The 23,941-nt window shown below is 41.0% G+C and overlaps 1 protein-coding gene across 4 annotated transcripts in view; it reads right to left on the bottom strand.

Moving 5' to 3' along the window:
• Positions 1-23,230, bottom strand: part of LOC117316071 (diacylglycerol kinase theta-like) — a 69,573-nt gene extending 46,343 nt beyond the window's left edge. For all 4 annotated transcript variants that reach the window (XR_004529815.1, XM_033870554.1, XM_033870556.1 and 1 more), the window contains exons 1-4: positions 22,861-23,230; positions 9,000-9,079; positions 8,350-8,452; positions 1,191-1,279 (exon numbers count right to left, since the gene is read on the bottom strand). Coding sequence is in view for 3 of the 4 variants with exons in the window: in XM_033870554.1 (XP_033726445.1) it covers positions 1,191-1,279; positions 8,350-8,452; positions 9,000-9,079; positions 22,861-23,104 (516 nt within the window). In the remaining variant the exon portion in view is untranslated. The remainder of the gene's footprint in view (positions 1-1,190; positions 1,280-8,349; positions 8,453-8,999; positions 9,080-22,860) is intronic.
• Positions 23,231-23,941: the final 711 nt, after the last annotated feature.

Genomic DNA, 23,941 nt, shown 5'->3' with positions numbered 1-23,941 from the left:
AAAATGTGTTTTCAAAATGGCGGCTATGGCGGCCATCTTGGATTTCGGACCTACCCGAAAAATAACAACACTTGGTCAGGACCATCTCAGCATCATTTCAGGCAAGTTTCAGCTCAATCCCACTGGTGGAACTTGAGAAGAAGTTTGAAATGTGAAAAGTTTACGCACGACGCACGGCGGACGGCGGACGGCGGACGGCGCACGACGACGGACGAAGCATAATGACTATAGGTCATCCTGACCCTTCAGGTCAGATGACCTAATAAAAAGAAGAGCATCAACTAAGAAACAATTTTGACATAACTTGCTGGAGAATTCAATTTCTATTGTCAGGAGATCTAGATGTGAACACTTCATAACGTGTTCACATATCATTGTGATCATTGACACATGACCTTGAGCAATCTTTGAGATACAAAGTGACATTGACACAATCTGTAGTCATGTAACTTAATATTTAACCTTGAAATACAAGGCGACCTTAACATATAGGCACTCACATCACTTGATAAACTAGAACTGTCGTCCATAGGGCCAACTCATAGCCCCCGCCCCTCCACCTCCCCTCTGGTGAAGATTTTTCAACAAAAACCTGTTTTAAGTGAACGGGTTACCACAGCAACCTAAATTTGTGGGGAAAAAACCAGCATGCATGTGTACACATTATGAGTCCCTAACATTCCAGTGTATTTCAAATGAAATCGGTTGATAGCTAGTTAGGAGTTGTCCGAGTTGTCTTGACAATGTTTTCCTCAAGAATATGGGTATTGAAACCTGGTAACCATGGAAACCAAAAATTCTGTAGAGAAATATCATGCATGCACATTTACACATGGTCCCTATCACTCCTATGTAGTTTGACTTGAAGCAGTTCACAGGTTTATGAGGAGTTGACTGGACAAAATTCCCCCTCACCCAAAAAATGAAGTATAGTAACCTGGTTACCATGGTAACCACAAAATTACAACATGATATAGATTAGACACATCTACAATGTATAAGGGTTATTGCCATAAAGTTTAGTTGAAATTCCCTCAGTAGTTTATGAGGAGTAGCCGGTACATCGTTGTGTCTACAGACGGACGGCCGGCCGGACGGACGGACAGACGGACGGAGGGACAACCTGATTCCAGTATACCCCCTAACTTCGTTGCAGGGGCTATAATGACCTTGACCCTATCAATACTCACCAGCTCCTTGTGTGGTACATAGGTAGCACATTCCTTACAGTCACTGACAACAAAGTCCTGGCAGTCCAAATGAGCATAATACTCACACACTGTAAATTAAAACCATTTCCACTTACAGAAGCTAGGACACTATTTTTTCTTCATTTCATGTCATAGCCAATGAGTTTATACCATGGCCACACCAAATATTCCCATAGCCACAACAAATAATATTCCTATAGCCAAACCAAATAATATTCCCATACCCAAACCAAATATTCCCACAGCTACACCAAATAATATTCCCATAGCCACACCAAATAATATTCCCATAGCAACATCAAATAATATTCCCATAGCAACACCAAATAATATTCCCATAGCCAAACCAACTAATATTCCCATAGCCAAACCAAATATTCCCACAGCCACACCAAATAATATTCCCATAGCCACACCAAATAATATTCCCATAGCCAAACCAAATAATATTCCCATAGCAACACCAAATAATATTCCCATAGCCACACCAAATAATATTCCCAAAGATGTTTGTGAAACAAACTGTACAACACTCACATTTTTCATGGGTGATAAGGAATTGTGAAAGTAAATACAACAAATTCAATTTAAGTACCATCCTACTACACTTGTTATATACAGTATATATCCCTCCCCCTTTGATGCTAATTCTCTAAAATTTTGTCTCAAAAGCAGTTCACATCAAAATATGTCAGAAAATTCCAATTGATTTTTTTTTTCATAATCCAACTCCATCATATATTAATGTTAGACCCCAAAAAAAAAAAATTCCATGCATGCCCATCAGCATACCATTATTTGCCCACACCAAGTTTTCTCTACTTGTCAATAATTTTACTGGGAGCACTGGCTTGTAAACATTTGATTTGACGTGAGCATTCATATTTTTATTGACCAATTAAAATTATTCATGGCAGCATGGTTAGACATCTTGCCAAATAAACCAAAGAACATATCAAACGACATTGCTGGTAGGTCAGATATTCTGTAGCAATTTTCTATGGAACCAATCAGATTACTGGATTTGATTCATGAATAAGAGACTTTTTGTGTTAGTTTTGAATCAATCCGAGCAATTCAATGCAAGGACACATCACATGGAAAACAAGGATGTCAGCATCCTGAAACATGGACATAAGTCAGTCTACTCCAACAATACAAATGTATTATATATAAAGTCAGTGTGGGGCAAACCATCACAGTATTATATAAAGTCAGGGTGGGGCAGACATCACAGTATTATATAAAGTCAGGGTGGGGCAAACCATCACTGTATTATATAAAGTCAGGGTGGGGCAGACCATCACTGTATTATATAAAGTCAGGGTGGGGCAGACCATCAAAGTATTATATAAAGTCAGGGTGAGGCAGACCATCACAGTATTATATAAAGTCAGGGTGGGGCAGACCATCACAGTATTTTCTAATGTCAGGGTGGGGCAGACCATCAAAGTATTATATAAAGTCAGGGTGGAGCAGACCATCACAGTATTATATAAAGTCAGGGTGAGGCAGACCATCACTGTATTATATAAAGTCAGGGTGGGGTAGACCATCACTGTATTATATAAAGTCAGGGTGGGGCAGACCATCACTGTATTATATAAAGTCAGGGTGGGGCAGACCATCACAGTATTTTCTAATGTCAGGGTGGGGAAGACCATCACTGTATTATATAAAGTCAGGGTGGGGCAGACCATCACTGTATTATATAAAGTCAGGGTGAGGCAGACCATCACTGTATTATATAAAGTCAGGGTGAGCAGACCATCACAGTATTTTCTAATGTCAGGGTGGGGCAGACCATCACTGTATTATATAAAGTCAGGGTGAGGCAGACCATCACTGTATTATATAAAGTCAGGGTGAGGCAGACCATCACTGTATTATCTAAAGTCAGGGTGGGGCAGACCATCACAGTATTATATAAAGTCAGGGTGGGGCAGACCATCACTGTATTATATAAAGTCAGGGTGGGGCAGACCATCACTGTATTATATAAAGTCAGGGTGAGGCAGACCATCACAGTATTATATAAAGTCAGGGTGGGGCAGACCATCACAGTATTATATAAAGTCAGGGTGGGGCAGACCATCACTGTATTATATAAAGTCAGGGTGGGGCAGACCATCACTGTATTATATAAAGTCAGGGTGGGGCAGACCACCACTGTATTATATAAAGTCAGGGTGGGGCAGACCATCACAGTATTATATAAAGTCAGGGTGAGGCAGACCATCACAGTATTATCTAAAGTCAGGGTGGGGCAGACCATCACAGTATTATATAAAGTCAGGGTGGGGCAGACCATCACAGTATTATATATAAAGTCAGGGTGAGGCAGACCATCACTGTATTATATAAAGTCAGGGTGGGGCAGACCATCACTGTATTATATAAAGTCAGGGTGGGGCAGACCATCACTGTATTATATAAAGTCAGGGTGGGGCAGACCATCACTGTATTATATAAAGTCAGGGTGGGGCAGACCATCACTGTATTATATAAAGTCAGGGTGGGGTAGACCATCACTGTATTATATAAAGTCAGGGTGGGGCAGACCATCAAAGTATTATATAAAGTCAGGGTGGGGCAGACCATCACAGTATTATATAAAGTCAGGGTGGGGCAGACCATCACAGTATTATATAAAGTCAGGGTGGGGCAGACCATCAAAGTATTATATAAAGTCAGGGTGGGGCAGACCATCACTGTATTATATAAAGTCAGGGTGGGGCAGACCATCACTGTATTATATAAAGTCAGGGTGGGGCAGACCATCAAAGTATTATATAAAGTCAGGGTGGGGCAGACCATCACTGTATTATATATAAAGTCAGGGTGGGGCAGACCATCACTGTATTATATAAAGTCAAGGTGCAGCAGACATCACAGTATTATATAAAGTCAGGGTGGGGTAAACCATCACTGTATTATATAAAGTCAGGGTGGGGCAGACCATCACTGTATTATATAAAGTCAGGGTGGGGCAGACCATCACTGTATTATATAAAGTCAGGGTGGGGCAGACCATCACTGTATTATATAAAGTCAGGGTGGGGCAGACCATCACAGTATTATATAAAGTCAGGGTGGGGCAGACCATCACTGTATTATGTAAAGTCAGGGTGGGGCAGACCATCACAGTATTATATAAAGTCAGGGTGGGGTAAACCATCACTGTATTATATAAAGTCAGGGTGGAGCAGACCATCACAGTATTATATAAAGTCAGGGTGGGGCAGACCATCACAGTATTATATAAAGTCAGGGTGGGGTAGACCATCACTGTATTATTTAAAGTCAAGGTGGGGCAGACCATCACAGTATTATATAAAGTCAGGGTGGGGCAGACCATCACAGTATTATATAAAGTCAGGGTGGGGCAGACCATCACAGTATTATATAAAGTCAGGGTGGGGCAGACCATCACTGTATTATATAAAGTCAGGGTGGGGCAGACCATCACAGTATTATATAAAGTCAGGGTGGGGCAGACCATCACAGTATTATATAAAGTCAGGGTGGGGCAAACCATCACTGTATTATATAAAGTCAAGGTGGGGCAGACCATCACTGTATTATATAAAGTCAGGGTGGGGCAGACCATCAAAGTATTATATAAAGTCAAGGTGGGGCAGACCATCACTGTATTATATAAAGTCAGGGTGGGGCAGACCATCACAGTATTATATAAAGTCAGGGTGGGGCAGACCATCACTGTATTATATAAAGTCAGGGTGGGGCAGACCATCACTGTATTATATAAAGTCAGGGTGGGGCAGACCATCACAGTATTATATAAAGTCAGGGTGGGGCAGACATCACAGTATTATATAAAGTCAGGGTGGGGCAAACCATCACTGTATTATATAAAGTCAGGGTGGGGCAGACCATCACTGTATTATATAAAGTCAGGGTGGGGCAGACCATCAAAGTATTATATAAAGTCAGGGTGAGGCAGACCATCACAGTATTATATAAAGTCAGGGTGGGGCAGACCATCACAGTATTTTCTAATGTCAGGGTGGGGCAGACCATCAAAGTATTATATAAAGTCAGGGTGGAGCAGACCATCACAGTATTATATAAAGTCAGGGTGAGGCAGACCATCACTGTATTATATAAAGTCAGGGTGGGGTAGACCATCACTGTATTATATAAAGTCAGGGTGGGGCAGACCATCACTGTATTATATAAAGTCAGGGTGGGGCAGACCATCACAGTATTTTCTAATGTCAGGGTGGGGCAGACCATCACTGTATTATATAAAGTCAGGGTGGGGCAGACCATCACTGTATTATATAAAGTCAGGGTGAGGCAGACCATCACTGTATTATATAAAGTCAGGGTGAGCAGACCATCACAGTATTTTCTAATGTCAGGGTGGGGCAGACCATCACTGTATTATATAAAGTCAGGGTGAGGCAGACCATCACTGTATTATATAAAGTCAGGGTGAGGCAGACCATCACTGTATTATCTAAAGTCAGGGTGGGGCAGACCATCACAGTATTATATAAAGTCAGGGTGGGGCAGACCATCACTGTATTATATAAAGTCAGGGTGGGGCAGACCATCACTGTATTATATAAAGTCAGGGTGAGGCAGACCATCACAGTATTATATAAAGTCAGGGTGGGGCAGACCATCACAGTATTATATAAAGTCAGGGTGGGGCAGACCATCACTGTATTATATAAAGTCAGGGTGGGGCAGACCATCACTGTATTATATAAAGTCAGGGTGGGGCAGACCACCACTGTATTATATAAAGTCAGGGTGGGGCAGACCATCACAGTATTATATAAAGTCAGGGTGAGGCAGACCATCACAGTATTATCTAAAGTCAGGGTGGGGCAGACCATCACAGTATTATATAAAGTCAGGGTGGGGCAGACCATCACAGTATTATATATAAAGTCAGGGTGAGGCAGACCATCACTGTATTATATAAAGTCAGGGTGGGGCAGACCATCACTGTATTATATAAAGTCAGGGTGGGGCAGACCATCACTGTATTATATAAAGTCAGGGTGGGGCAGACCATCAAAGTATTATATAAAGTCAGGGTGGGGCAGACCATCACAGTATTATATAAAGTCAGGGTGGGGCAGACCATCACAGTATTATATAAAGTCAGGGTGGGGCAGACCATCAAAGTATTATATAAAGTCAGGGTGGGGCAGACCATCACTGTATTATATAAAGTCAGGGTGGGGCAGACCATCACTGTATTATATAAAGTCAGGGTGGGGCAGACCATCAAAGTATTATATAAAGTCAGGGTGGGGCAGACCATCACTGTATTATATATAAAGTCAGGGTGGGGCAGACCATCACTGTATTATATAAAGTCAAGGTGCAGCAGACATCACAGTATTATATAAAGTCAGGGTGGGGTAAACCATCACTGTATTATATAAAGTCAGGGTGGGGCAGACCATCACTGTATTATATAAAGTCAGGGTGGGGCAGACCATCACTGTATTATATAAAGTCAGGGTGGGGCAGACCATCACTGTATTATATAAAGTCAGGGTGGGGCAGACCATCACAGTATTATATAAAGTCAGGGTGGGGCAGACCATCACTGTATTATGTAAAGTCAGGGTGGGGCAGACCATCACAGTATTATATAAAGTCAGGGTGGGGTAAACCATCACTGTATTATATAAAGTCAGGGTGGAGCAGACCATCACAGTATTATATAAAGTCAGGGTGGGGCAGACCATCACAGTATTATATAAAGTCAGGGTGGGGTAGACCATCACTGTATTATTTAAAGTCAAGGTGGGGCAGACCATCACAGTATTATATAAAGTCAGGGTGGGGCAGACCATCACAGTATTATATAAAGTCAGGGTGGGGCAGACCATCACAGTATTATATAAAGTCAGGGTGGGGCAGACCATCACTGTATTATATAAAGTCAGGGTGGGGCAGACCATCACAGTATTATATAAAGTCAGGGTGGGGCAGACCATCACAGTATTATATAAAGTCAGGGTGGGGCAAACCATCACTGTATTATATAAAGTCAAGGTGGGGCAGACCATCACTGTATTATATAAAGTCAGGGTGGGGCAGACCATCAAAGTATTATATAAAGTCAAGGTGGGGCAGACCATCACTGTATTATATAAAGTCAGGGTGGGGCAGACCATCACAGTATTATATAAAGTCAGGGTGGGGCAGACCATCACTGTATTATATAAAGTCAGGGTGGGGCAGACCATCACTGTATTATATAAAGTCAGGGTGGGGCAGACCACCACTGTATTATATAAAGTCAGGGTGGGGCAGACCATCACTGTATTATATAAAGTCAGGGTGGGGCAGACCATCACAGTATTATATAAAGTCAGGGTGGGGCAGACCATCACAGTATTATATAAAGTCAGGGTGGGGCAGACCATCACTGTATTATATAAAGTCAGGGTGGGGCAGACCATCACAGTATTATATAAAGTCAGGGTGAGGCAGACCATCACTGTATTATATAAAGTCAGGGTGAGGCAGACCATCACTGTATTATATAAAGTCAGGGTGAGGCAGACCATCACAGTATTATATAAAGTCAGGGTGAGGCAGACCATCACTGTATTATATAAAGTCAGGGTGAGGCAGACCATCACAGTATTATATAAAGTCAGGGTGGGGCAGACCATCACAGTATTATATAAAGTCAGGGTGGGGCAGACCATCACTGTATTATATAAAGTCAGGGTGGGGCAGACCATCACTGTATTATATAAAGTCAGGGTGGGGCAGACCACCACTGTATTATATAAAGTCAGGGTGGGGCACACCATCACTGTATTATATAAAGTCAGGGTGAGGCAGACCATCACAGTATTATATAAAGTCAGGGTGAGGCAGACCATCACAGTATTATATATAAAGTCAGGGTTGGGCAGACCATCACTGTATTATATAAAGTCAGGGTGGGGCAGACCATCACTGTATTATATAAAGTCAGGGTGGGGCAGACCATCACTGTATTATATAAAGTCAAGGTGGGGCAGACCATCACTGTATTATATAAAGTCAGGGTGAGGCAGACCATCACTGTATTATATAAAATAAATGTGAGTGGAGAAAGACATCATGGTCACCAACAGAACACCACACTCACATTCACATCTAATGGCGAGGCTGTCTTCTAGGCGCTTGCGACATACATTGCAGAACTTGCGTTTGAAGTGACTCGGCTCTGTCCAGCAGTGGGCAACAGGGTTCTGGAATGTATGAAATATGTTATACTCAGTTGACACTGAAACACTCAGAATAATACTGTAATGATAAGCTAGGGACACATCGACAGCAATGTATCAAATCTATACCAAACAATAATAACAGCATATTATTGTAGTCTATTATAATCAATACTTGATCAATTGGTAACAAATAATCATTTGGCATTAAAAATCAATGAGACAATTAGGCATATTAAAATCCCAATAATTGGCAAACGCTTTCTTTGTTGTAGGTCAGAGGTCAAAATTCTTAACAGTAGATTAGAATTACTGTATATAACACACACACACACACTATAAATCGTTAATCAGAGCTATTGATAAATCTCTAAATTAAAATGAAAAGAGAAAATGTTGAGTAGTAATAACCCATTAAACAAGCTCTGCAAATGTTTTTCATCTACATCTATACCTGTAAAATTCATATGATTCTAAACTTTATCCAAAAACATTTACATAATGAACACAAAGCTGTTTAGTACATATTTCTTCTTAATAGGAATAAGTTATGCTTCATAAATATACATACCTTGATCAGATTGGTGGCAATGCTGGAGCAAGGGGAGACAACTGTCTTCAGACAGCGTTCATGTACCACAAAGTTACAGACTGAAATAAAGTAAAACAAAGAAATTCATACTTTAATCAGACAAAATTTCTATCAGAAGCCACACAAAGCTAGTAGTCATTGAATCAGGAAAATGAAGACTCATCTGTAACAAACACGACTAGCTGGGGACCAAGGAGAACCTACATGTGAAGTTTAGAAAAATAGTGATAACAAGTATTGTTTACTGATGGACCACGGACTACAATTTACATAGCCCACAATCTGATGATGTTAAGGTAATTACAGAAAGAGAATTGCCTGTTCAATTAGTAACTCATATTAGACATCCTGTTTCCAAATCTATGTGAATGTTTAAGTTTAACACAAATATGTTACAAGGTCTTTATAGGCAAGTCTTGTCAGCAGTCAGTAAGAATACTGTTGTCAGATCTGGTCTCCTTATAACCAAACATCTTTAATTGTCCAGGTCAAACCAGGAAACAAATTTCCAGAACAAAATTTGGGAATTCTGAACAATGATCTTTTAGAGATATTAGTAGAGGTTGTTCTTTCGCATTTCTCCTCTCTGGATGATGCAGATTGTAAAGCCTGGACAGGCTGGACAAGAACACAGTTTCAAGAAATTCTTCCACATTGTTCGTCCCCTGTATTGACACTGGTATCTACACTCCAGACAACGAGGATGCACTGCTGTTGTTTTGGGTAAAAGTGAAAACAAACATATCCTGAAAACAGTGTTCAACTCTTTTTAACATATCAATTTCCAGTAGATTGAAAATATTTCATTCCATAGTAAAAGCAAAGCATTAGATCTAGATATACATAACTATTGTTCCATTTTTCCATGGAAGTGAAATCTTTCAAGAGAAACATTCTTGAGCACAACACAGTGTTATCCGAAGCACTTTTTGGCAAGCTAGCGACTGTCATACTTGAGGGTAAATATATCTTTATTCCTGAGTTGTGATCACAAGCTCCAGAGAAACTCCTACTGTGGCCATCTGAAGAAGCGGAACTATTTGAAGTTCATGAGCATTGCTAGCCCTGCCTAATGGTTACATTCTGGATAGAGTAGGACCTTTTCCTGGAAGCAATAATGATGCGAAAGTTTACAAAAGCCATCATGGCTATATCTCCCCTGGCTTGAGAAAGATGACAATGTCGGTGTTGATTGAGGGTTTAGGAATGTTTTGCCGAATTTGGAATCACATGGTTTGACAAAAATGATTCCATCTTATCTAAAACCTGGCGGACTCAACATGACGACCTGCAAGCTAACATTGATAGATCCATAACTAAATCCAGATGGGTTGTGGAGTCATATCACAGAAGCTTTAAGCAATGTCTGTTTTTCAAAACACAACTTGCCTCCAACTGTTTCATTGATGCCATAGCCTTGTTAGAATAGTAACAGTCTGTCTGAACGGAATACGAGGACCCATATATGTTAGAACACCAGAACGAGAAGCAAAGGATATATAGGACACTGGCTGACCAAATGAAAGTGCCTTAGTGTTCACTACACCTTATATTAGTTCAGCGTGTGAAAGATGAGTCAGGTCTTACCAGAAGGGCAAAGTCACTATTTGTCAAACTAGATGCAACTGTGGATAATTGTGACTATCCAAAGTTAGACATGGAATACCTTCAGACAATCTCCTGTGGCACATACCAAATATCACTGGCAACTGGCATGGCTACATCAGTGAGTACCTCAGTGATGATGGTGACCATGAGATCCTGATCTCTTGGCTTTCAGGGACATTGTACAATGTCAGAGCCACTCGAGGCATATGAGGAGTGTAAAATACAATGTTTGGATCGAGCATGACAGTTTGCCCATAAAGAACCAAATGGACAGCGAACCATTGGGGTATGTATGTGCCAATGCAGCCAGTATCATATAATATTTAGGATTTAGGACACATTTGGGAACCAGTAAGCCAAGTTGCAATCAAAAGTAAAAGGTTTAAAGAAAATCCTCAAGTAATGTAGATTTCGCTACAAACTGTCATCTTCCAGGAATTGTGTATATGGTCGACTTGGACAATTAGAACTACGATGTAGACCAACACCGACATGGCCAATCAGATTATTCTAGGACGAGGAAGCCATATTTGATTCCAGATTAGGTGGTTTAATGTGTAAACCAACATAAATCTATCATGTAGCGTTCTTGTCAGATAATTGATTCAACATGCGCAGTTGTAAGAACATATTATACTTGTACATGTGGTTAAACATGGTGGCCATTTTGAAAGTGAAAATATCACTTTAGTTGGTTATTAGTTTAGGTGTCAGTCCCTGTGTACTAACGAAACCAAGTCTAAACATTTTATTTAAAGTTCACTTTACAATATTTCAAAGTAAAACATATTTCCCCATGCTTGTTTTTCCTTTAAAAATCACAGCGATATTGTCAATCAATCTTGATTACTTTTGCACAAAACTCCTCATCACTATTTTAGGGTGATTAATTTTATACTGTTTGGACAACTATATATTTAGCACATAATTATAAGTAAGAAAAGTTGTATTTTCAACCTTTAGAAAATTTCGCTTAATATAAAAAGAGCATGTTCTTACTCAAAATCCATCACATTTTTACCTTCTGTATCTAAAGTATTCAAAATTGTAACTTTTTGCTTTGCATATATTATATCTAACATGTTATTATATTTTTCTCCAAAAAAAATGAAGAATTGATATTGTAGTATTTTCCCCAAAGGCCATTTTGAGACCCCACCTTTGGGTGAATTGGGAAAGATTTTTTTCAGGAGTAAACTGCAAATCTTAGGAATTTGGCTTTAATATGAAACAATAGGCCCAGAGGGCCTGTATCGCTCACCTGGTTGGATTTTACCAAACGTCAAAATATGTTCATGTTCAAATTGTTAATAGCTGTATTTAATTTGTTGATGTCAAACAATGCTATATGTGGCTATGGGGAAGGGATCTCAACTGCTTCAAAGATAAACCCAGAAGCGAAGTCCAGACTCCCTAGGGGTGTGGAAAGACCCCAGGGATCGTTTTACATGATTGTGTTTAAAGAAACTGAGTCCCTTGGCATGGAGAAAGACCCCTGGGCCTATATATGTTTACATCTCTTTATATTATGCTCAGCAATGCTGTATAAGGTTATATAATTATGTGGTCAGGATCTCAACGTTTCAAATTTACCACACAGCCCAACCATTTGTACAGTTTTGAATCCCCACCCTATAATGATGCAACCAGTCAAATTTTGTTTAATTCCAATTAGTTGTTCTGAAGAAAAAGTAAATTGTTGACAGACTGACGGTCGCTGGACGTCACGTGACGGTATGGATTAAATATAAGCTCAAGGTGAGCTTATACTTTCAATTGGGAATGGGGCCAATTACCGGCCCCAAAAATCCCTCAGAAAAAGCCTCGCCAGTTTTCCAGTTTTAAAGGGATCCGGATTGGATCAGGGCAGGAGTCTCCAAGCAGAGCAAAAACTGATATGTTGGTACTTCCTTAGATACAATGACTGGAACATACTTTGTTATCATAGATTAGGGGAATACATATAAAGATCTCAGAAACGATTTCTGAATACTGGACAGGACTTTTTTGGGGCCGATTTGGGGCCAAATTTCAGCATGGTTAGGGTACAAACAAACTATACGCTGCCATGAAGCATAATGATGTGGCATGGTTAGGGTAAACAAACTATACGCTGCCATGTAAGCATAGTGATGTGGCATGGTTAGGGTAAACAAACTATACGCTGCCATGAAGCATAGTGATGTGGCATGGTTAGGGTAAACAAACTATGTGTGGGGGCCCTTTGATGGGGGATATGGTTTTTGGGTAAACAATAAGTTGGATGAAGTTGATGTGGCCAAGGGAAAAAAGGGGGGGTTTTTAAAAGTTGGGGGGAACTATAAAATAGGGGGGGGATGAAGTTTGGGGGGATTTTGCATGTTTAGGTTAAAAAAAAACCATAATACGTTGAGGGGGAAGCGTGATTTTGGGGGGCTGGTTGGGGTAAACAAATTTTATAACCTTGAAGTGTGTAAAATTTTGGATGTTGGGAAAACCCAATAATTGAAAAGCATAGATGTGGGGCATGGTTGGGGTAAAACATAAGGTTGGATGAAGTAGTGTGTGGAGGGTTAGTTTTAACAACCTATAACTCGGGGCCAAAGCATTAGTGTGTGGGCTTTGGTTGGGAAATAAAGAAATTTCGCCTTGCCATGAAACACCTTTAGGGGCATGGTTGGGTAAACAAATTTAACCAGTTGCCAGAAGATGTGTGGGAGGGTTTAGGGTCCCCTTTTTTTAAGGTCCCCCAATTGAAGTTGGATGTGTCAATTTTAACAGGGTAAAAACAAAATTAACGTTCCAGTAGCGTGATTGTGGGGGTTTAGGGAAAACCCAAACATTAAGGGGATGAAAAGTTGTGGGGGGTTTTTAATGTGGCCAGGTTGGGGGACAAAGAAACCCAAATATACGTGAGGGAAGAAGAGTGTGTGGCCATTGGGTTTGGGAAAAAAATAGAGGGGGGCCAGAAGCATAGTGGATTTTTGGCATGGTTGGGGAAAACCATATACGGGGGAAAACAAGTGTGATTTTGGGAAAAGGTTTAGGGTAGACAAATTATAAGGGGTGTGGCCATGAACTGATGGGGGGCCATTGGTTTTAGGGTAACAAAGGGGTTATATGCCAGAAGATGTGTGGGGAAAATGGTTGGGGAACCAATTAAAAAATTTGGTGGTTGAAGAAGATGTGTTGTGGCCATTTTAGGGTAACCCTTATAATAGTGGGGGAAACCAAAAAGGTAATTGTGGTAGGGTTTAGGGTAAGCCCAAAAAAAAATATAACGTGATTTTTACCCAGAAGGATGTGGAGGGTTTAGGGTAAACCCTTCCCCTGATGTGTGGGGGTTGCATGGTTAGGGGGGGGTTAAAACCCATAGTGTTAAGCAAAAGTGATTTTGGCATGGTTGGGGTAACAAATTCCGCCCAGTATGGATTTTTTGGATGGTTGGGTAACAAATTAGGGCCCATTAGCGGGATGGGGGGAGGGTTTAGGGTGGGAAACAAAATTACGCCCTTGACGTGATTGTGGGAGGGTTTTGTAAAAAAATAAAAATGTGTACGGAAGTGGCAGGTTTAGGGTAAACAAAAAAAAAAACGAGAGGGTTGTGGGAGGGAGGGGGGGGGGGGGGGGGGGGGGGGGGGGGGGGGGGGGGGGGGGGTGGGGGGGGGGGGGGGGGGGGGGGGGGGGGGGGGGGGGGGTTTTGGGGGGGGGGGGGGGGGGGGGGGGGGGAAAAAATTAGCGGATAAACATAGGTGTGGGGTTTTTAAAATTGGGAAAAAAAATAATGTGGGGGTTGCGTGATGGGTTTTTTGGGGAAAACAAAATTGGGGTAGCCATGTGTGTGGGGTTGCGGGGAAAGGGTAAAAAAATTTTAACGTCCAGGGTGTAAAATTTTGGCATTGGTTGGGGTAACAAAATTTAAAAGGTTGGGAAAAGTAGTGTGAGGTTGGAAATGGTAGGGAACCCTTATGCCTTTTAAGCTGTGTTGGCCATTGGTAAGGGTAAAATATGGCCCGGGTAGTGTGATTTTTGCATGGTTGGGGTAAACAAATTTAGGTGGCCAGAATTGTGGAGGGGGGGCCATGGTTAGGTAAAAAAAATTGGTGCCTATGAAGTGTGGGGGGGTTGGCATTTTTAAGTGTAAAAATAAGTTCCCATTGCATGGGGATGGCATGGTTAGGGTAAACACAAATTACGCGAGGGACCGTGATGTGGGAGGGTTTTAAATTGGTAAACAAAAATTTTTATAAAAGTATTGTAAATCCCCAATTACTTGAGGAAAAAGGTTTTTGGTTACCACCAGAAAATTTGGGTTTTTAATTGGTTTTAAAAAAAATTTTAACTACGCCCCAGGAGGTAAATAACATGGTTTTAAAATACTTAATGATTAGGGCCGGAATGTTGTTGGTTAAAATTTTAACTTTAATTACCCGTTTTAAACAAAAGATTTTTCAAGTATTTAAATTTAATGGAAAAATTTGGGTATTAGGCAATTTTAATGTTTGTATATAAAAATTTAAACCCATTTTAAAATTAATTGTGGTTAAATTTTGGGGTTTTTCCTAATGTAAGGAAAAAAAAAGGGGTAATTAGTGGGTAGGCCCTTGGGCCATAGATTTTAAATGGAAATTGGTTTAACCCAATTGGAAAGGTAACTAATTTGCCATCAAAATTTTAGGTTCATTTCCCCAATTTTTACAGGGTTTATTGGGCTTTTGAGGGGGATAATTTTGGGGGAAGAAAAAAAAACAAAAAAACCCAACAAAATTTGGGAAATAATTTAACCAGAAAATTTATTTTAACATATGTTTTAATAATTATTCAAAATTTAAAGTACTAGTGGGGGTTATAAAAAAGGGGGAAATGGACTGTTGGGGGTAACCCAGTTTTATAACGGTTTTTTGTTAGCCTGGCCTTTAATTTGGGAGACAAGAAGTTTTCTAAGGTTTTTGGGAAATTATCGGTTAAGGTATTTCCTTTTGGAACAGAAAGGGGGGTATATGAAATTACGTTCCGCCAAATAATTCATGCATAGGGTTTTGGGTTTTTGGTTATCCCAGAAAAGGGTTTTTAAAGGAATTTTTGAGGTGACCACTATGGCAGGATTGTTTTTGCAAAATTTGTGGGTTGCAGGGTGGGGGGGGTTTTTGCAAAATTTGGTTCAATTTCACCCAAACCATGGGAATAAATAAAAAACCAAATACAAAAACCTTAGGTAGGGCAGTAGATGTTTAAGGGGATGCAGTAGTGTGTGTTATGACAGTAGATGTGTGGGGTTAATGCGTAGATGTGTAAAACCGTATGACAGTAGATTGGGTGGCCCCATGACAGTAGATGTGAAAGGAACCAGTATACAAGATTGTAGGCCCCAGTAGACAGTAGATGTGTAGGACCAGTATGACAGTAGATGTGTAGGTATGACAGTAGATGTGTAGGTATGACAGTAGATGTGTAGGTATGACAGTAGATGTGTACGACTAGTATGACAGTAGATGTGTAGGTATGACAGTAGATGTGTAGGTATGACAGTAGATGTGTAGGACCAGTATGACAGTAGATGTGTACGACCAGTATGACAGTAGATGTGTAGGTATGACAGTAGATGTGTAGGACCAGTATGACAGTAGATGTGTAGGTATGACAGTAGATGTACGACTAGTATGACAGTAGATGTGTAGGTATGACAGTAGATGTGTAGGTATGACAGTAGATGTGTAGGACCAGTATGACAGTAGATGTGTAGGACCAGTATGACAGTAGATGTGTACGACCAGTATGACAGTAGATGTGTAGGACCAGTATGACAGTAGATGTGTAGGACCAGTATGACAGTAGATGTGTAGGTATGACAGTAGATGTATATGACTAGTATGACAGTAGATGTGTAGGTATGACAGTAGATGTGTAGGACCAGTATGACAGTAGATGTGTACGGAAGTATGACAGTAGATGTGGAGTGTTATGACAGTAGATGTGTAGGTATGACAGTAGATGTGTACGACCAGTATGACAGTAGATGTGTAGGACAGTATGACAGTCGATGTGTAGGACAGTATGACAGTAGATGTGTACGCCATAGGGGACAGTAGCAGGTGTCACGCCATGTATGACAGTGATGTGTACGACAGTATGACAGTAGATGTGTACGACCAGTATGACAGTAGATGTGTAGGTATGACAGGAGATGTGTAGGTATGATGACAGTAGATTGTGTACGACCAGTATGACAGTAGATGTATAGGACCATTAGATGACAGTAGATGTGTAGGGGTATGACAGTAGATGTGTAGGAACAGTAAGACAGTAGATGTGTAGGTATGAGCAGTAAGATGTGTAGGTATGACAGTAGATGTGTAGGTATGACAGTAGAATGTGTAGGGGTATGACAGTAGATTGTGTATGACAGTAGGGAACCATTAGGTAGTTTGTGGGGTATGACAGTAGTTTGTGTGGGTATGACAGTGGGATTTTTGGGTATCCCGAAAGATGTGTAGGCCCAAAGTATAAACAGTAATGGTAAAAACCAGTATGACAGTAATTGTGGGTATGAATTAGAGTTAGGTATGACAGTAATTTGTGGGTTATAACAGTAGGGGTGTGGACCAGTATGACAGTGATGTGTAACGAACCAAAAGGGGAAAAGTAGATTGTAGGTAGGGACAGTAGATGTGTAGGTTTTGACAGTAGATTTGTGGGTAAAAACCAGTAATGGGGGTTAACAGATGGGGAGGACCAGTATGCCCGTAGATGTGTGGGTTTAACAGTAGATGTGAAAGGTATTCCGTAGTGTGTACGACCAGTATTGACGTAGATGTGTAGGTATGACGAGATTGTGTAGGCCAGTAGATGTGTACGCCCAGTAGGGCCCGTAGAGGTTGGTATGCCCAGAAGGTGTGTTATTATGACAGAAAATTGTGTGGGGGACAAGATGTTTTAGGTATGACAGAAAGATGTGTAGGTATCCCGGAGATGTGTAAAACCCAAAATGACAGTAATGTGTAGGTATGACAGTTTTTTAGGTTTAAAAAACGCCCAGATGCCCGAAAGGGGTGTAGGTTTTAACATAATGTGTGGGTATACATGATGTGTGGGGAACCTTTTTTTGGGGGAAACAGAGATTTTGTAGGTTGCCCAGTAGATGTGTAAAAACCAGTATGCCCAGTAGTTTGGTAGGTATGACAGTGATTTGTAGGTTTGCCAGTAGATGTGGTTAAACAGAAAGGGGAAACAGTAGTGTTTTCCGGCCCAGTATGACAGTAGATGTGTAGGTATGACAGTGGTTGTGTAGGTATAAACCAGAAAGATGGGTGGGAAACCAGAAAGCCCGAAATTGTGGAAGTATGACTTTAGATGTTTTGGGGACCGTAGGGAAAAGAGATGTGTAGAAATTAAGTAAGTTTAAGACCAGTATGACAGTAGATGTGTAGGACCAGTATGACAGTAGCTGTGTAGGCTATGACAGTAGGATGTGTAAGACCAGTATGACAGTAGATGTGTACGACCAGTATGACAGTAGATGTGTAGGACCAGTATGACAGTAGATGTGTAGGTCTGACAGTAGATTGTACGACCAGTATGACAGTAGATTGTGTAGGTATGACAGTAGATGTGTAGACCAGTATGACAGTAGATGTGTAGGTTATGACAGTAGATGTGTAGACCAGTATGACAGTAGATGTGTAGGTAGACAGTAGATGTGTAGGTCTGACAGTAGATGTGTAGACCAGTATGACAGTAGATGTGTAGCGTATGACAGTAGATGTGTAGGACCAGTATGACAGTAGATGTGTAGGGTATGACAGTAGATGTGTAGGTACTTATGACAGTAGCTGTGTAGGTATGACAGTAGATGTTTAGGTATGACAGTAGATGTGTAGGACCAGTATGACAGTAGATGTGTAGGTATGACAGTAGTTGTAGACCGGGGGGAGGTTGGAAAAATGGGGAGGTTAATTTAGTGGGTAGGACCGAACGGGGTGGTAGGGACAGTAGATGTGTGGGAAAAGTAGGGGACAGTAATGTGTGGGGTATGACGGGAGATGTTTTAGGCCCAGAAATGACATAGATGTGTGGGTTTTGACGGGTGAGGGGAGGTGGGGGAAAAGTTAGGAAAGGGGGGAAAGGTATAAGTGTGGCGGGGGAGCCATGGGAGGGGTGTGGTGGACATTAAATGGGGTAGGTAGGAAAAGTAGATGTGTAGGTATGACAGTAGATGTGTAGGACCAGTAAAAAAAGGGTGGTTGTGGAATACAGTAGATGGTAGGGATGACAGTGATTGGAAGTTGACCGTAGATGTGGGTCCCGAACCATTTTAAAACAGTGATGTGTAGGACCAGTATGACAGTAGATGGTGGGTATGACAGAGATGTGAAAAGGCCCCATTAATGAAACAATAAAGAGGGGGTTTTAGGACAGTATGACAGTAGATGTGTAGGTATGACAGTAGATGTGTAGGTATGACAGTAGATGTGTACGACCAGTATGACAGTAGATGTGTACGACCAGTATGACAGTAGATGTGTAGGTATGACAGTAGATGTGTACGACCAGTATGACAGTAGATGTGTAGGGTATGACAGTAGATGTGTAGGGTATGACAGTAGATGTAGGTATGACAGTAGATGTGTAGGTATGACAGTAGATGTGTACGACCAGTATGACAGTAGATGTGTAGGGTATGACAGTAGATGTGTACGACCAGTATGACAGTAGATGTGTAGGTATGACAGTAGATGTGTAGGTATGACAGTAGATGTGTAGGTATGACAGTAGATGTGTACGACCAGTATGACAGTAGATGTGTAGGTATGACAGTAGATGTGTAGGTATGACAGTAGATGTGTAGGTATGACAGTAGATGTGTAGGTATGACAGTAGATGTGTACGACCAGTATGACAGTAGATGTGTAGGTATGACAGTAGATGTGTAGGTATGACAGTAGATGTGTACGACCAGTATGACAGTAGATGTGTAGGTATGACAGTAGATGTGTAGGTATGACAGTAGATGTGTAGGTATGACAGTAGATGTGTAGGTATGACAGTAGATGTGTAGGTATGACAGTAGATGTGTACGACCAGTATGACAGTAGATGTGTACGACCAGTATGACAGTAGATGTGTAGGTAATGACAGTAAAGATGTGGTACGACCGTATCCCGTAGATGTGTACGACCATTATGGAACGTAGGGGTGGGGGAAAAAGGAAGGGGGAGGGGGGGCCCCCCCCCATTTTTTTTTCCCCCCCCCCAATTTTTTAATGGTACCCCTTTTTCCCTAATTTTTTTTTCCCCCCACCTTTTGGGAACCTGATTTTTGGTTTTTATAGTGATTTTTAAGCCCAAATTTTTTTTCCCCCTTTTTTTTTAGATTTTTTTGGTTCCCCCCAATTAAAAAATTGTTTAACAAGTAATTGGGTTTTTTGGCCCTTTGTTTTTTAGCCCCATTTTTTCTGACATTGGTTTTTTGTTTTTTTTGGTTTTTTAAAACCATAGTTTTGGGGTTTGTATAACCCCCCTTTTTTCCCAAACCAGTTACAAAATTGGTGTTTTTCCAGTTACAGTTTAATGTTTTTACGCCCCTTACAGGAGTTTTTTGAAAGGCCATGCCCCATTACCATTTTTTTTATTTTGAAAATTTTTTAAAATTTTTGTTACACCCCATTTGCCCCCCCAGTAAATTGGGGTTTTTTAAGGTTGCATAGATTTACCCCCCCCAGTTCAGTAATTTTTTAGGTATTACCCTTTTTTTTGGGATTTTTTCCGCCCATTTAATGTCCCCTTGGATTTTACCCCCCTTGCTTAAATTTTTTTTTTTCCCCCCAGTTGTTCCTTGGGACCTTTGTTTCCCCCAGTTATCCCCTTAATTTTTCCCTAAATTTTTTATGCCCATGGGTAGGTAGAAAATAGAGGGGGGTTTTTTTTAAACAGTAGATGTGTGGGTATGACAGTAGATGTGTGGGTATGACAGTAGATGTGTGGGTATGACAGTAGATGTGTACGACCAGTATGACAGTAGATGTGTACGACCAGTATGACAGTAGATGTGTGGGTATGACAGTAGATGTGTAGGTATGACAGTAGATGTGTAGGTATAACAGTAGATGTGTAGGACCAGTATGACAGTAGATGTGTAGGACCAGTATGACAGTAGATGTGTAGGTATGACAGTAGATGTGTAGGTATGACAGTAGATGTGTAGGTATGACAGTAGATGTGTAGGTATGACAGTAGATGTGTAGGTATGACAGTAGATGTGTAGGTATAACAGTAGATGTGTACGACCAGTATGACAGTAGATGTGTGGGTATGACAGTAGATGTGTAGGTATGACAGTAGATGTGTACGACCAGTATGACAGTAGATGTGTAGGTATGACAGTAGATGTGTAGGTATGACAGTAGATGGGGAGGACCAGTTAAAAGTAATTTGTGGTTTGACAGTGGGTGTTAGGAAGGTTATGCAGTAGAGGTGTAGGTATGACAGTAGATGTGAAAGGATAACAGTAATGTGTAGGACCATTTATGGCCAGTATATTTTTGGGGTTGACAAAAGATGTGTAGGTATGACATTAGATGTGTAGGACCAGTATGACAGTAGATGTGTGGGAAAACCAGTAGAATAGATGGGGGGTAGAAAAAAGGGGGTATACAGTAGATGTGTGGGGAACCAGTATGGGACCAGTAATGTGTCCGACCAGTAAAACAGTAGATGTTTAGGCCCATTAGACAGTGATGTTTAGCCCAATTTTATGACAGTAGATGTGAAAAGGGGGTAGGACCGTAGATGTGTGGGGACCATTTGGACGTAGATGGGGGGGCCCAAATTTAAAACAGTAGATGTGTAGGCCCAGTATACAGTGTTTGTTTGGGTATGACGGGGATTTTGTAGGACCATATTGACAGTAGATGTGTAGGACCAGTATGACAGTAGATGTGTAGGTATGACAGTAGATGTGTAGGACCAGTATGACAGTAGATGTGTAGGACCAGTATGACAGTAGATGTGTACGACCAGTATGACAGTAGATGTGTACGACCAGTATGACAGTAGATGTGTACGACCAGTATGACAGTAGATGTGTAGGTATGACAGTAGATGTGTAGGTATGACAGTAGATGTGTAGGTATGACAGTAGATGTGTAGGTATGACAGTAGATGTGTAGGTATGACAGTAGATGTGTAGGTATGACAGTAGATGTGTAGGTATGACAGTAGATGTGTACGACCAGTATGACAGTAGATGTGTAGGTATGACAGTAGATGTGTAGGACCAGTATGACAGTAGATGTGTAGGTATGACAGTAGATGTGTAGGTATGACAGTAGATGTGTAGGTATGACAGTAGATGTGTAGGACCAGTATGACAGTAGATGTGTAGGTATGACAGTAGATGTGTAGGTATGACAGTAGATGTGTACGACCAGTATGACAGTAGATGTGTAGGTATGACAGTAGATGTGTAGGTATGACAGTAGATGTGTACGACCAGTATGACAGTAGATGTGTACGACCAGTATGACAGTAGATGTGTAGGTATGACAGTAGATGTGTAGGTATGACAGTAGATGTGTAGGTATGACAGTAGATGTGTAGGTATGACAGTAGATGTGTAGGTATGACAGTAGATGTGTAGGTATGACAGTAGATGTGTACGACCAGTATGACAGTAGATGTGTACGACCAGTATGACAGTAGATGTGTACGACCAGTATGACAGTAGATGTGTAGGTATGACAGTAGATGTGTAGGTATGACAGTAGATGTGTACGACCAGTATGACAGTAGATGTGTAGGTATGACAGTAGATGTGTACGACCAGTATGACAGTAGATGTGTAGGTATGACAGTAGATGTGTAGGTATGACAGTAGATGTGTAGGACCAGTATGACAGTAGATGTGTACGACCAGTATGACAGTAGATGTGTGCCCGTTATGTGGTTGGAAGACTACTTCCCGGCATTGAGTCGATCGATACTAGCAGCCATTCAGTGCCGCAGCTAACATGGGGTGTCCGTAGCCGTGATCGATGTGGAGAGCGCCTGTCGTCATCTCGGGGCTGTGTACGCATGCATTAATTAAAGCCAACCCCACATTGCACCCTACCCCCACAACCCATACCATTAATCCCCACCCCGGCCCCCTGGCGAAACGTTAAGGCCGGACAAAATACACACACACACACACATAAGCGCATTTCGTTTTCACCATAAATTAGCGAGTGGCGGATATAGGGCGAGACTAGATCACCTACCTTCACAAACAAAGCCCTGCCCAATGAGTCCCCACAACATGTCGGTACAGTGATGGCAGTATGTTGGTTTGTGAAATGTTTTCTTGATAAAGAAATGTCCATGACCATGCTCGTCCGGATCTGTTCCACACTGTAACATGTTGTTTTCCGCAAGGGTAGAGTCATCCATGGATGCTATTCGTGTTGGTGTTATAGATTTCCTGTCGCGTGCTCGCCTCGTCCTATTTAACCTCCGACATAACATCCGAACGAAAACTGGGGAATTCACAACAAACGCTAGGACGAGATGGAGAGACGGTGGCAAGCATAGCTGATAAAACCATCGTATCTTCTCCGCCACTTCTACTATACATCACTTCCATTTGCCAAATCTGTCATGTGCGGAAATGAGGGAAAGTGTTCGGGAACGAGGCTCGGAGAGAATCCGCGGAGAGATTCTACGATGCCGGTTGCTGAGACTGACTGGTCGATGGTACATCTCTCACCTACACGGCCGTATGTAGGCCTATATGTACAGACTTCGGCCCTGTACACGGACACACAGGCAACTGTGCAAATAGTTCCCGGCGTGTTTTTAACGCAAAAAAAAAAATCAAAAATATTCAAAATATTTTTTTTTCCAATTAGAATCTAGATAAGAATGATTATATATCCCAGAGACATATATACATATATACAGATGTATATATGTCTCTGTATATCCATATATTATCAATATTTTAAAACGTGTAACCAGGGACGTCTATGATGTAACATAACGTGGTAACTATTATCATATTCATATTTGGTCTTTATATCTATAATTTTGGTTTTCTCGGTATCGACTTAGTATCTCTCAATACATGTTTATCTTCATCTTGTCAGTGAAGTATGTCATGCCATTCAAAAGTCAAATGTCTCATTATCAGTAATAAAAACTATTTTGTTAATATAATTAGGTTGAAACATATACAGAGGAAAGATGATCTTTTCAGTTGGTGCTGATTTATCCGGTAAAGAAGACTGATTTTTTTTTTTCAAATTGCGTGGTGACAAAGCATCCAAGCGTTAATAAGACAGTTTGGATTGTGACTTTATAATT

The sequence above is a fragment of the Pecten maximus genome, chromosome 18 (genome assembly GCF_902652985.1).
Source record: "Pecten maximus chromosome 18, xPecMax1.1, whole genome shotgun sequence".
NCBI lineage: Eukaryota > Metazoa > Mollusca > Bivalvia > Pectinida > Pectinidae > Pecten > Pecten maximus.
This window is presented reverse-complemented; position numbering and strand designations above follow the sequence as displayed.